The 13,713-nt window shown below is 36.1% G+C and overlaps 1 gene segment (V, D, J or C); it reads right to left on the reverse strand.

The window, feature by feature from the left end:
• Window positions 1-6,121: 6,121 nt before the first annotated feature.
• The window catches only part of LOC134626273 (immunoglobulin lambda constant 6-like), a 33,620-nt gene continuing 26,028 nt past the window's right edge, over window positions 6,122-13,713 (reverse strand). The window contains 2 exon segments of the C gene segment in view: window positions 6,122-6,584; window positions 7,276-7,305. Coding sequence covers window positions 6,262-6,584; window positions 7,276-7,305 — 353 coding nt within the window.

Genomic DNA, 13,713 nt, shown 5'->3' on the forward strand with positions numbered 1-13,713 from the left:
AGGCTGTTGTATTTTGGTGGAAGTTCATTTTGGCAATATTTCCAATAACTGGCTGGGTTCAAAAAGACCTTTTTGGCAGGACTCGGATGCTTGTTGTCATCTGTTTATCCCTATGTAATCACTTAAGGTGTTATTAACTGCTGCATGCTAAGCTGCAAGAGTGCACTGAGGACAGAGACAAAATATGGTCTACAAACCAGCATTATATTAGTTTTTATCAGATAGTCCTCCAGTGTGCTTATTTTTTGCTTTAATTATATTGTGCAGTTATTTGTTACCCTGAAATGCTTTATGCTTAACAACAGTTCACTATTTTGACTTATTTTTGAACTCTTGTGATCAGTATGACTAGATTGTGTGAGTTTCCATACTAAACGAGCTGTAGTGATAAAATAATTGGCATCAGAGACACTGATTTTTGGCATGGTATACTGCAGAAGTTTTTTTTTTTTTGCATAATTTACCTTTTAATTAAACTGCATTCTCTGTATTGTAACAAAACTAACATTGTTTATATGTCAGAAAATTAGCAAACATGAATAAATGGCGAAAACAATATAATTATAACATATATTTTTATTTTACTTATTTTAGGTCTGTGAAGCCAAACTTGATGCTGGGGATTTATTTTTGTCAGTGGAGTCAAATGGTAAGTTACAATTTGTGCATTTTGTCATACTGGAAACACCTCAGATTATATTGTAATTTAATAGCTCTGTAGAACAAATGATATAAAGATTGTAGTGTCAGGGTACTTCTTAAGAAGTAATATGGCACTATTGATGATCACATGCAGGTGGCATAAACTAAATATTCAGACGTGTTACCAACAAATGATTCATTAACAAAAGCAATGGAGCAGACTGTTTAGGTTCTTGTGGTTGTAATAACATCCATAACTGCAAGTTTGTCATTAATTTATTTTCACAGGTCTAGATGATCACATTTGACTTTGTCATTTAAATGAGGTGGACTTGCAAACTTTGCGCTCTTTGGGGTAAATTGCTGTCCACTACATATACACAGAATCTGCACAGTATTTCAGATCTAAAAAGGGAGTATGTAATGGACTTGCTGGCTTTAATGTAAAAAGCCTGTTGTGTAACTTTAATGAGGCAGTTGGACTAAAACAGTATTGCTCATCAAGGTAAACATCTGAGGAATAAGGAAACTGTTACTTGTCCTTTTACTCAGTGTTCTTTTAATCGCACGTTTACTAAAGTTTTACATCACATAAGTCATTTTCACAATCATTCTACTTTAAAAGATTTCAAGACAGAGCTTATTGTTCTCTGAACTTCCTTGTTTGCTGAACGGCAGGTAAAGTGCATCTTTTTGTTTGTTTGCTTTTGTGTGTTTGTGTTTTCTCTAATGGGCCTCAGATGACTGTTTGCTTAAATTTGGGTCTCAAAGAATCTTTTTTTAATTCTGCCTGTACTCTCCACCCCTCTTCTTCTATTGCTCAGGTTGAAGCAGAATTTGCCCGTCTTACATCTGTTGACCTGAAAGGGTTCCTTTTTGCTGTGCTTGACCATTATGGAGAGGTTCGTGGAGCTGTACAAAATCAAGAGCGGCATAGAAAGGCTAACTAGGCTCATAAGATGCTTCGGAGATGATGTAAGTGTTCAACTGCGAAATCTAATCCTTTGTTTAAGTTTTAGGTTATCCAGTTCAACTGATGAACTCATTGAAAGAAAGCTGATAAGTAAAGTCTGTCATCATATTTCACAACTGGACATTTAGTGTGGTAACTTTTACAGAATCTATGTATATTGGTGGTAGGTTGGATATCATATTCTACTTGAATGTCCTGATAAGCCTGATTCAAAATCTCCAATGATAATCATATATTGATGGAATTATGCATCAAAAAGCTGTGAATTTGGAGCTGTCTACATGCTTCATAAACACTGTTTAAAAAGTGTTTTTGTTTTCTTTTTGACTTCTTTGACCAGAGCCCTACACAAAGGAAGAGGACAGAGGACCTCATTTTCTAAAGGAAAATCCCTCACACACTTTCAAGACTGTGAAGGTTAGCATTGTTTCTTTTAGTAAATTTAATAATGACAGCACCACAGTGGATTTTAAATTAAAAAGTACATGTGTACTTTTTCCTCACCAAATGTATTATTACAAGATCTTTGACACTGGATTTGGTCTGGGTTTCAGAGAAACTAACTGGCAAGCTAGCATTGATATTATTAGTGTCTTGTGTTTATTCATGTCTTCACCAGGGTCTTTGACATTTCGCTGCTGTACTGTTCACTTCAGCTTTACGTTTGATTTCTCACATTGTATATTGTAATGGCAGAGATATTAGGATATTTAAGGGGCTGCAGTGGCTGCTACAGCTGTGGGGGGCAATACTTTGGTGAAATGTCCTGGACCCTGGAAAAGAGACTGTGTAGACTGGGTAAGCAATTAAAGGTTACTGGCCGAGAGTCATTGGGCAGCTGGGTAAAGGTGGATGTTGATATTCAGTGCCAATTATGCAACCTGTTCAGCCATGTCTATATGCTCTTTTTTCATGCTGTTAATATAGGGGGAAAAAATAAACTTTAATCAATAAACTGATTAAAGAAGCATTGTCTATGGAGCCATAATCTGATCCTGTAGTGTAGCTGCAGTTTGCACATTTCATGTATTCTCAGCCAGATTTGGTTTAGAGCACAGCCAATATTTAGCATAAGTAGATTTAAATTCACACACTGGTGATGGCAAGCTACATTGTAGCCACAGCCACCCTGGGGCGCACTGACAGAGGCGAGGCTGCCGGACACTGGCACCACCGGGCCCTCTGACCACCACCAGTAGGCAACAGGTGAAGTGTCTTGCCCAAGGACACAACGACTGAAACTGTCGGAGCCAGGGCTCGAACCGGCAACCTTCCAATTATAAGATGAACTGTCAACTCTTGAGTCACGATTCAGTCATCCACCCATGTGTGTGAATGACTGAATGTGTAAAGCACTTTGGAGTCCTTAGGGGACTAGTAAAGCACTATACAAATACAGGCCATTTACCATTTAAATTGAAAATTTTGTTTGAATTCTGCAATTGAAGACATGCTCAGTTATTTATGAACATGGTCTTTGTTTAAAGCAAGAAATGGATTTGTAACATGGGGGTGCATATCTCATTCTGAAAAAACTTTAACAACTAATAAGTGTTACCCAAAGCCAATCACCATCATCCAAAGCATCAGTATGGCTCTTCTTTGGAAAGACATGAATTGTTAAGCACACGGGATATTGTGTAATTGTAATTGTGTAATTTTTTTTTTTTTTTGTCTTTGAACCCTTTTATAGCCGACAGGTATTGAAGACACGTTTTCTAAGAGGATGAAAGTTGGCATTGCGATGGTGAAAGAAGAAGACATCGATGTGTTGGTTGTCCTTGAGGCAGCAGTAATCCTGTCTAATCTGAGGGATGTCTCAAGTGCCATTTCCATGCTGATGGGCCTTCTTTTTGCCCTCAACATACACTATCCAAAGGAACTTAAGGACATCTTTGAAGTCATTCAGAACATCCTAATGAACATTGGTGGAAGGCAGTGCATCTCACTAGTGCATGGTCTAAGAAACAGACTCTTGCAGAAAGCCATGCAGAACTGTAATTGTATGATCCTTAGTGTTAAGGACAGTTTTTATTTTACTGTTTGTTTTTTTATTCTTGCAAGTTCTCATTCTCACTTTTGTATGTCACTAAATGACTACACTTTACATTCCAGATTAGACAATTACTCATTTGTTCATGGTTTAAGAAACTTATGTGAACAACAATATAATGCTGGACTTTGCAGATGCTTATCTCATGCAAGTCAGTTTTTCCTTTGTTTTGCAATTGAGCAGACTCAAACTAATGTTTCTGAAATATCCATATTATCAAATGTTTCAGAAGCATGCAGTCATTTTCAGAGATATTGGTTCTGTGGAATTTGTTGCAATTGTAAACGAAGACAAATACAAGAGTTTGATGTCTTAGTTGTTATAAACTGATCTTTACTGTCACTTATCAAAGGTTTTGTACTATTTTAATATTTCAAGTTTTATGCTAACAGGTGTGACTGAGCACAATGAAGTTTAAAAATTTTGTAAATGTAAAGAATAACTTTTCTAAAATAGCAAGTGTCCCGTTGATACATTACATTAATGCAGACTTTATGTTGTTACTTCACAAGAATCACTACTGCTCCTAGAGTATTGGTCAGAATTTCATCTTCACCCAAACTGGGCTCAAGACCAAGTTCAAATTTATTGTTTCACAGGGAGCAGCCTTTGAGTTTTGATGGATTGTGAGCCTGATGAGCTACGTCACTGATTTTTCTGTTTCTCAGATGACTAAGATGGCACAATAAATGGTGAATGTTGGGTGCTCATGAGTAATTGTCTTGTCATGTTCTTAAAACAAACTTTCTGTATGAAATGATCAGATAGACTTTAATGGAATCTGTGGGGTTTTATTTTTTTTCTGTAAACAACAGAAAATTAATTTAAAGGAATGTAGATATTTAAACCTGAGATCTAAGATAAACCTAACAGGTAGTTTTGCTGAAATGGATGTTAGAAAGCCAAAAAAAAACAAAACAAAACTTAAGATGTTTAATACACATTTTTCTTTACATCCAGTCAATCAACTCTGATAATTAAAATGAAACTGATTTACAAGTTCACTCAGCTACCTTAAGGAGCTCAGTTAATTAATAAACTTAAATCAACTTAGCTAACAGATTATGTTAGTTAAGCTAAAATAGATTCCTAAGTTAAAAGAACTACTAAAGTATTTGAATTAACTAAAAAACCCAAGTCAACTGAACTAGGACAAGAGTTTAAACAATAGATTATTTTAATTTAGCTGAAAGGGTTTTCCCAAGTAAAGATGACAATTAAAGGAGTTGAACTGACTAATAAATCTCAGTCAACTAAACTAAGATGAAAGTTTAGACAACATGTGATTTTTCATTAAGATAACAATTGGTTGTGTTATAAGAACAAACTCTATTTCTTGACTTAACTTAAAATTTTAAGGCAGCCCTTTACCTCATATTTTTAAGTTGAAACAACAAGTTATATTTTACAGTGTGCGAACAAGAGGACATGGAGTCAAGACAAACACACAGACATCTTTATATATGTGTGCAATAGAAGTCAGAGTGTTTACATGTTAGAGTAGTGATGAGAGCACAGAGATTCACCAGCATGATGTCGGTGTGGGATAAGAACTGACTGGAGAGAAGCTGCTGGAGAAGCTATTTAACACATCTAACAAGGAAGAGCAGCTTTGAATGAAGCTTTTCCCCCCTGTCCATTGTGTATATAAGCTTTTCATGATGTCTTCTGCTTTTCATTCTGTTACATCATCATCATCATCACAGTTTTGTTTTCTTCTTTGTTTATTCCGTTATGGGCTGGTCCATCTCTCCACATCCTGAATGAGACAGACTTAACTACTAGTTGTATTTAATGATTTAAATATTCAGAGCAAACGAGCATATGACAGCAAAGGTTTAGTTTAGTTGTATAACTGCACTCCGTCTAGTGTTCCTTAACAGTAAAGAAAGTTATGTTTGGACAAAAATGAAGCAGGTTTCAGCTGTCTGTGAATAATCAAATGATAGTAACTGAAACATTTCTAGTAAGCAGCAGTTTCATTTTATTTTACACAGAGTTGATACTTCTTCATTTACATTTAGTTATAAATGAGATACTAAGACCTGCAGGTGCATCCTGGGCAAAAAGAGAGGGAGGTTTTGAGAGGTGATGCTTCACTGAGTGTGAAGATTTTAGTTCAAATCTACAACCAACATTTTAAACCAGTGCCACTTACCCTCTCTCTTACTCATAAAGAGTTATTAAATGATGCTCTCTAGTGTACAAAGATACATAGCGTGTCTTTCAGGATATACTTGTGTTTTAACTATGGGAGCAACACATTTAAAAATGGTGTTCTTATAAGTGTTTTTCCCTCTATGTGCCCCTGTCTAAAATTTAAAAGTTCATTTTAATCATCTTAAATTTATGTTACTAACAAAACAGTGACACAGTTTCTTATTTACTCACAAGAAAACACATTTTTTAAATCAATGCTTTTTATTAATTTAATGCAAAACATGAATTCCTGAAAATACTTGTTAAAAACCAGCAAATGAATACATGACTTAAACCTTTTGCTTTATTCTGATTTCTAACATGTAAAGACTGTAATGAGCAAACAGCACAAGCAGTAAAGAAGCAGATTTTAAATGCACATTCTGGTCCTCGACTATTCAGTGGAACATTCTGACTTCTTGATGGTTTTCTCTGAATTCTGTGAGCCCAAAGACACTTTACATGTATAAACCTTATCCATGTTCCAGTCTGATGTCTGGATGGTCAGAGAGCTGCTGATTTGGTAAGTCTGGTCTGGTCTCTGAACAGCAGTGCTGGTAGAGATCTCACTGCTCACTGGACTCCCACCAGCCAACCAGCTCACATCTGCAAATTTCACAGACTGACTGGACAGACAGACCAGAGAAGCTGTGTTGGACTGGAGCTCAGCACTGGACGGAGGGAAGACTGTCAGGACAGGAGGAGGGAGGCTGGAGCCTGAAAATACATGAAGGACATTCAGAAAACAAACAAAAAAGATAAATGAAAGGAAAGAAGGAAATTGGAAATGAAGTCATAAAACCAGAAGAAATCAAGAAGAGTCAATATGAAATAAACATAACATTTGTTATGAAGTTAGAAGAAAACAAAACTAATGTACAATACCAAAATATATGGATCCAACATATCATTTGAATGTTTTTACAAAATAAAATGTGATTAGTTGCTGTTTAACTTTTCATGTAAGATGTCTTTGATTTAATTCTACAGGTTTCTGCATAACATGTCAGCTAATGTGGGTAATTTTCTTTCATGTCAAAGAAAAGTTCTAATCACTTCAAAGTAATTTTGAACTTTAGTAACACTGTTAACAACTATTGAAGAAAGAGAAAACATGCCTATGTATGTTTTTGAAATGCCAAACTAAACATAAATTAAAACATTATGTAAGCAATAAGAACGGAAAAACAACATATTTCACACCATTTTCAGAGAACTGGTTTGACACCATTTCACATTTTTCAAACAAAGGTAATTCATGTCTCCTGTATATGAGACAACCTGAAACTATTTCAGATTGTACAAAATCATAAAAATGATGCTGAACAAGAAACATATTGAATTAAGTAGTCATCAGCAGATTTTTGCTAAATCTCTCTTGTTTTATGATCAGTTAAAAAGTACTTACCTGTCACAACCAGCTTGGTGCCTTGTCCGAATACCACAGTGATTCAGTTTGTATACATGGCTGTACAAAAACCTCCTGACTGTCACTGATGAGGGGAGAGGAACTGAAACATCCTGTAGAGACCAACTTTCACTGTCAATATCTCATTCTCTCCATCTGTTTGTATTTTATAACTGTCTCTCTCTCTGTGTGTAGTCATGTTTATTCCTTCATGTCACTTTTTTTGTGCAAGGGTTAATAAAGTCCTCATTATTGGCCAGTATTAATCAGAGCTGTACTATCTCTCAGTAAGATTTTGGCCACAGTCTGCTTCACTATGAACCAGCTTTATTGGAAGAGTCTTCCCATGTCTGACAGAAACTCACTGCAGAGTCTCCTGTCTCTGCATGATTGATAATAGACTTAAAATTAGTGTTTGGTCAGGATTTAGATATTAATGTGTCTGAGGAGAATCCTGCTGAAAAGGCAGTTGACCTGTGAAAATGATGAAATCTCAGAAATGAGAAGAAGAACCAGGAACCTGTTTGTACCAGCTGACATAAAAGCTTTCAGCTTTTTTAATGTTGTATTTGAGCAGGTTAAATGTTAAAAAAAGAATTAAAAAAAATGAGCAATCCAATGTTTAATAAGACATTATCTGAAGGTTGTATGTTACTCTGCATTTTCTTGATTGGACTGTACTCAAGTGAATGAGTCTAAGAAAGCATATGTACTGCTCAAGAGGTTTCTGACACATTGTGAAGAACTGTGATATGCACAGTGTCTTCTTTTTCTGCTAACTTGATAGTTAAATCATAATTAATGTATGATGAGGACGTAAATTTGCATCTTTCTGAGGAGAATCTTGTTTCAAAGCTGGGTGAGCTGTCAGAATGGAGAAATCTTGGAACATACAGATGATCTTCTCCAGGAACTTGTTTATACCAGCTAACAGAATTCCTGTCATCTCTCGCAATGTTGCAGTTGAGAACAGCTAGTTGAAAACTTTGTAGGGGAGACCGGGGATAGTTGTAACATTTTTGACATTTCTGTCTGTAAATTGGAGCTCTTTTAAGGTAGTGGATTGAAAATTTAATGCAAAGTATTTACATGTCTCTGCTATTAAATAGTGCAGCTATTTTCTCTGCAGCACAATTACCCATTGCATGGTATGGTCTCAAACACAAAGAGTGAAATGTTACAATTAACCCCATAGTCTGGGTTAGTTGTAACATATCCTGGGGTGAAATGTAACACAATGAAATAAGGGTAGTGACAAAACAGTAACAGTCACTTCAGAAAGATTAGGAAATCTGTTTCTTGCACCCATCCTGATTTATTTCCACTACCAATACTTCCTACTGGTCCATCTCTGACAAAGTGGTCTGCATAATTTATGTGTGGGAACACAAACAGTGGTTGTGTTGCCAATGGCATTAACCGCATATATAAAGGCGACCAGTGAACCTCTCTCTGCTGATGTCGTTGCCCCAACTTGTTTAATATAAGTTAAAGTAATAGTGTGGTAAGTTGTAACATCTGCATTATTGTTACAACTAACCCAGACTGTTGCTGTTACAACTGACCCAGACTCCTATAGCCATGAACTAGCTAACATCACAGCCAACGGCTAAAACATTAGCACTAAAGACCTACACAGAATATATCCCCATAGACATACAAATAACATAATTTAAGTTTGATGAGTTTAACTGCAAAGCAGATAATGCTATTAGAAATTGAAATAAAGTAGAAAAACTTACTTTTTGGCATACAAATTACTTTTTTTCATGTTAAATTGTCTGTGTTTGACAAAATGTGCTGATCTTTCACATGTGATAGCAGAACTGAATTGGGCATGCACAGGATGAATCACATCATTTGAAACTTAGCCCTGATTGGAGAAATTGGAAGTGTTACAACTGACCCACGTTACAACTATCCCCGGTCTCCCCTACTTAAGTACAGTAAGTATTTGTACTTGGTTATTAACCACCTCTGGGAAGCCAAGTGAACTGCCAGAATGACAAACTGAGGAACCCCTCCAGGAACTTGTTTAGACCATCTAACATAATTCAACCATGCTGCACTTGAGAACAACTTCTTGACCTGGAAAAACCTTGTGGACAGCAGATATCTGGATAAACACTAACACTGGTTTAGCATGTACCAACAAACATAGAAAAACATGAGTGAAATGTGGTTATACAAATGTGGTTATACAAAATGTATAACCTTTTGTGTAACATCACATGAAACCGGAGTGGTTAGGGTTAGGAGAACATTTTATAAAATGTTACGTCATTAATGAATATTGAACAACTGAATAAAGAGTTCAAAGACAGATCACTGTGATACAAACGATTCACAAAAACAAATATCAGTTTCTCTCATCTGCATCTTGAGAGTTAAACAATCTGATTGTCACTGTGACACATATTATTGCAAACTGATGAAACTGAGCACCACATGTTACTAACACTCAGGATGCGCCTGTACTAATCCTGGTGCATAATGCTGGTGGTGAGTACCTTTTGTACACAGGTGTGTACAAACAGGTACTCACAGACACACCATTGGTTGGCTGCTGCCTCTAAACATATCGTGATTTGTCAGTCTTGTGTGCTGCTCAGTAACATTCAGTATTTATTATTTACTGTTACTTATGCTTATGTTGGTTGTTGCTGTGGATTCCCTACTGTGTTGTTTTCTTTTTGCTTGTTCTTTTTTTTCAAGCAGGTGATCAAACTGATTTTTAGTGTCTTTTCTTTCTGTCTCTCTGTTTTGCTTTCCCTCTCCTTCTCTTGAGCCTCTTCCCAACTTCTCTTTTCTTCGTCTTTCCTATCCCCTGGTTCTGTCCATTTTGATTGTAATAACTTAAAAGTAAAAAAGAAATCAATACATAAATAATAAATATCGAACAAACTGTGACAATCAAGTGGATCATTATGGCAAAAGCTGTAACGATCAGCTTGCAAAAAATAAATCTGTTTGACATTTTCCTTGACCTTGATAATTCTGATTGCTAGAGTGCCAGGCAGGACATACAAAAAAAAAGGGTGGAGTCTGATGTCTATTAAAGTTATATTACTTATAGATAACAGCATACAGTATTGGTCTCCTGTTTTGTATATCATTATTTGAGTAGTTTTGACTGAATAGTCCCCTCTTTGCTTTTTTCATGATTTTCATGATTAATATTACAATAAAAAAACCAATAACACAGTATTTGAAGGTGGTGGGGTTTTAGTGTGTTTGTTGGATGTGTCTTTTATTTTTGATGCAAAGATCATCAAAAAGCAGAAGTATCAGTGAGGAGGTTTTTGGCACAGTGTAAATCACTGTGATACCCCACTAGCAGCAGAGGTGTCCCATGTCTGACAGTAATAGACTGCAGAGTCTCCCTCCTCCACATTGCTGATGATCAAACGATAATCTTTTGTTGACTGATGAGTGGATGTAAATTTTGGAGCAGAGAACCCAGAGCCATAACTTGGAGAATGATCGCTATGATAAAAATAGAGCACATACTGAGGAACTCCTCCTGGAATCTGTTTATGCCAGGCAGCAGCCCTGTTAGTAACAGTCCCCAGGTTACAGTCCATGGTGGCTGTCTCTCCTTTCCTCACTGATAAAACAGGTTTCTGTGTCAGCACCGTCACACCACTCACACCTGCAAATAATAAAAAGACATGGAGTCAAGAGAAACATACTGACATTTAAATCTAACATGAGATCTATTCTTCAGTATATTTTAGACTCTTTACATGTTAGAGCAGTGATGAGAGCACAGAGAGTCACCAGCATGTTGTCAGTGTGTGTTGAGAATGGGTTTGTAATTTGGAAAGAGATTTGACTCCTTCTGTAGGAGGAGAGGAGGTGTGAACCATTAAATATGTCACTGAAACTCAGAGAGACTGACAGGAGGAGGAGCACTGGATTTCCCCCCCCTTTCTCTAACCTGTATTAGTAACATTATTTTCATAAACACTGATGTTGTTTTCTTCTTCTTTTTCCCTTTATTCATTCCTTTTTTTGTTTGTTTACTTGATTGTTGTTTTGAATTTTACAATGGTTACTATCTCCACATCTAAAATGAGGCAGGATTATAGTTGGTTATATTTTACTTAAACTTGTGCTTTATTCAAAAAAATACACTGTGATGTAACATGTGCTAAATTTAAATTCATCACCGTCTATAGAACACTGTTAGATTTTTTTAATGATGCTGAGGTTCTTGTATATCTACCTCACTAATCGTTACGTTAGTGACTACTTTCACACTAACTTGATCAGACTGCTTTTGCAGCTTTTCTCCCAGCACAGCTCTCTCCTCCAGTCCGAGTCACCTCCTGATAGAGGGAGAGCCTGATTAGCTGATCAGCTCCAGCTGCAGTTAAGTAGCAGAGGAGGTTGTTAATCAGCACAGGAGCACAGAGGCTGCAGCCTGAAAATACACAGAGTATTCAGCAACCACAAATGCCATAAAAAACTGAAAAGTCTAGAAAATGACAGTAATGATATTAGCATTATTTGAGGCAACATTAATTTTTCAGCTGAAAAGTACCAAACTATGAAAAACCATTAAAAACATCCAGTGAAAGGGAAGTACAGAAAATATATGCTGTTCCAAAAAAAAAATTAAAGAAAGACTTTTTAAGAGTATTGCATCAAGTAAGTTAAACTTCTGGTGTGATCAGTCAAGTAGCAGAGGTTTGTTAGATTGTTAATCAATTTCAGCTGCTTTAGTCTTAATGCAATCAACGACAGGTGCACAACACAGGCAATGATGAAAGAACAATCAAAACAAATGATTTTACACGTGGAAGTCACTGGCATTTTCCCCTTTTACTTTTTCTGAGTGTTTCTTCACTAGTTTTGTATTTGGCTATGGTCAGTGTCTTAGCTGGTAGCATGAAGAAAAATCTGGACTCCAACTCCTCCAGTACGGTGGCGGAGTGTGTGTCTCTGTTGCAGTGGATTCCGGGTTCCTACTGGTGCACAACAATACTCATGAGGAGAGAGCATACAGGCAGTTCCTGAAAACCAGGTGAACTGTATAAGAGTAGAGTTGCGAGTAGAGCTGCAGTGAAGATTAGTTACAGAGCTGGACTCCATTTTGTTTATTTTATTATGAGAAGTTCATAGACCAAACCAAAGAGGTAAACTGCTTTTAATTTATCAAATTATAGTGAAATGCAGCCTGAAAATATAATAATATAAATCACATTTTATAGTCCAGGAAAGTCCCATCTAATGTTACAGAGAGTTGACACGACTTCATTTGCATGAAGTTATAAAAGATACCGAGACCTGCAGATGCATCCTGGACAGGAAAAGAGGGAGGAGCAGATGTGATGCTTCATTAACTGAGTGTGAAGATTTATTTACAAATTTATAACCGACGTTTTAAACCAGTGTCACCTTTCCCTTTGAGTTTTCAATCAGAATTGTGTAATGATAATCTCCAGCCTACAAATATGGAAAAACAGGCATTTTCAGAGCATTTCTTTAGAGTAAAACAGTTAAATGTGGTTACACGTTAATTATGTTCTCATATCTTCACGTTACTAAAATGCAACAATTTCAGGTTATACATTCTGAATTTATGTTAGTGGCTACTTTGAAAGTGTATTCGTGCTTACTAAAAAAGTAAAACAAATGTTGTATATCCAATGCTTTTATTGATATATGAAAAATAGCAGTTTCTCTGAATATCTGCAAATAAACACATGACTTAAACATTTTGCTTTACTCTGATTTCTAACATGTATCATATCAAATTATATCAAATGTATGTGTATAGCACATTTAAAGACCAAAGTACACCAAAGTGCTTTCCAGTAATACCATAATACAGATAAAATCACAATATAAAAAATATAAATTACAGATATAAAATAATTACATAATGTAAATACAGAGCCCGATGAAAATCACTCCAATTAGCCTCGGATGCTAGGTTAAACAAGTAGGGTTTTAGATGTTATTTAAAAGATTGAATAGACTCAGATGCGCGAATGTCAAGAGGAAGATTATTCCATAATTTGGGTGCGGCAACAGCAAAGGCACGGTCTCCTCTAGTCTTCAGCCGAGACCTAGGTTGCACTAAGAGCAGCTGACCTGATGATCTTCGTGCCCTCTTAGGGCTATACAGACAGAGATCAGCTAAGTAATTAGACACCCTATTATTTTGAATTTTATAAGTAAACAATAAGATTTTAAAATCAAATCGATATTTAATAGGAAGCCAGTGTAAGTTGGCAAGAACAGGGGTGATGGAATCATACCTTCTAGTGCTGGTTAAGAGACGTGCTGCGGCATTTTGTAGCAATTGCAATCGCTGCAGGAGGGAAAATTGGAGTCCCAAGTAAAGAGAGTTACAATAATCTATTTTTGAAATGATGAATACATGAATAAGTTTCTCTACATCTTTACGTGGTATATAAGGTAGACAGA

The sequence above is a fragment of the Pelmatolapia mariae genome, linkage group LG4 (assembly GCF_036321145.2).
Source record: "Pelmatolapia mariae isolate MD_Pm_ZW linkage group LG4, Pm_UMD_F_2, whole genome shotgun sequence".
Lineage (NCBI taxonomy): Eukaryota > Metazoa > Chordata > Actinopteri > Cichliformes > Cichlidae > Pelmatolapia > Pelmatolapia mariae.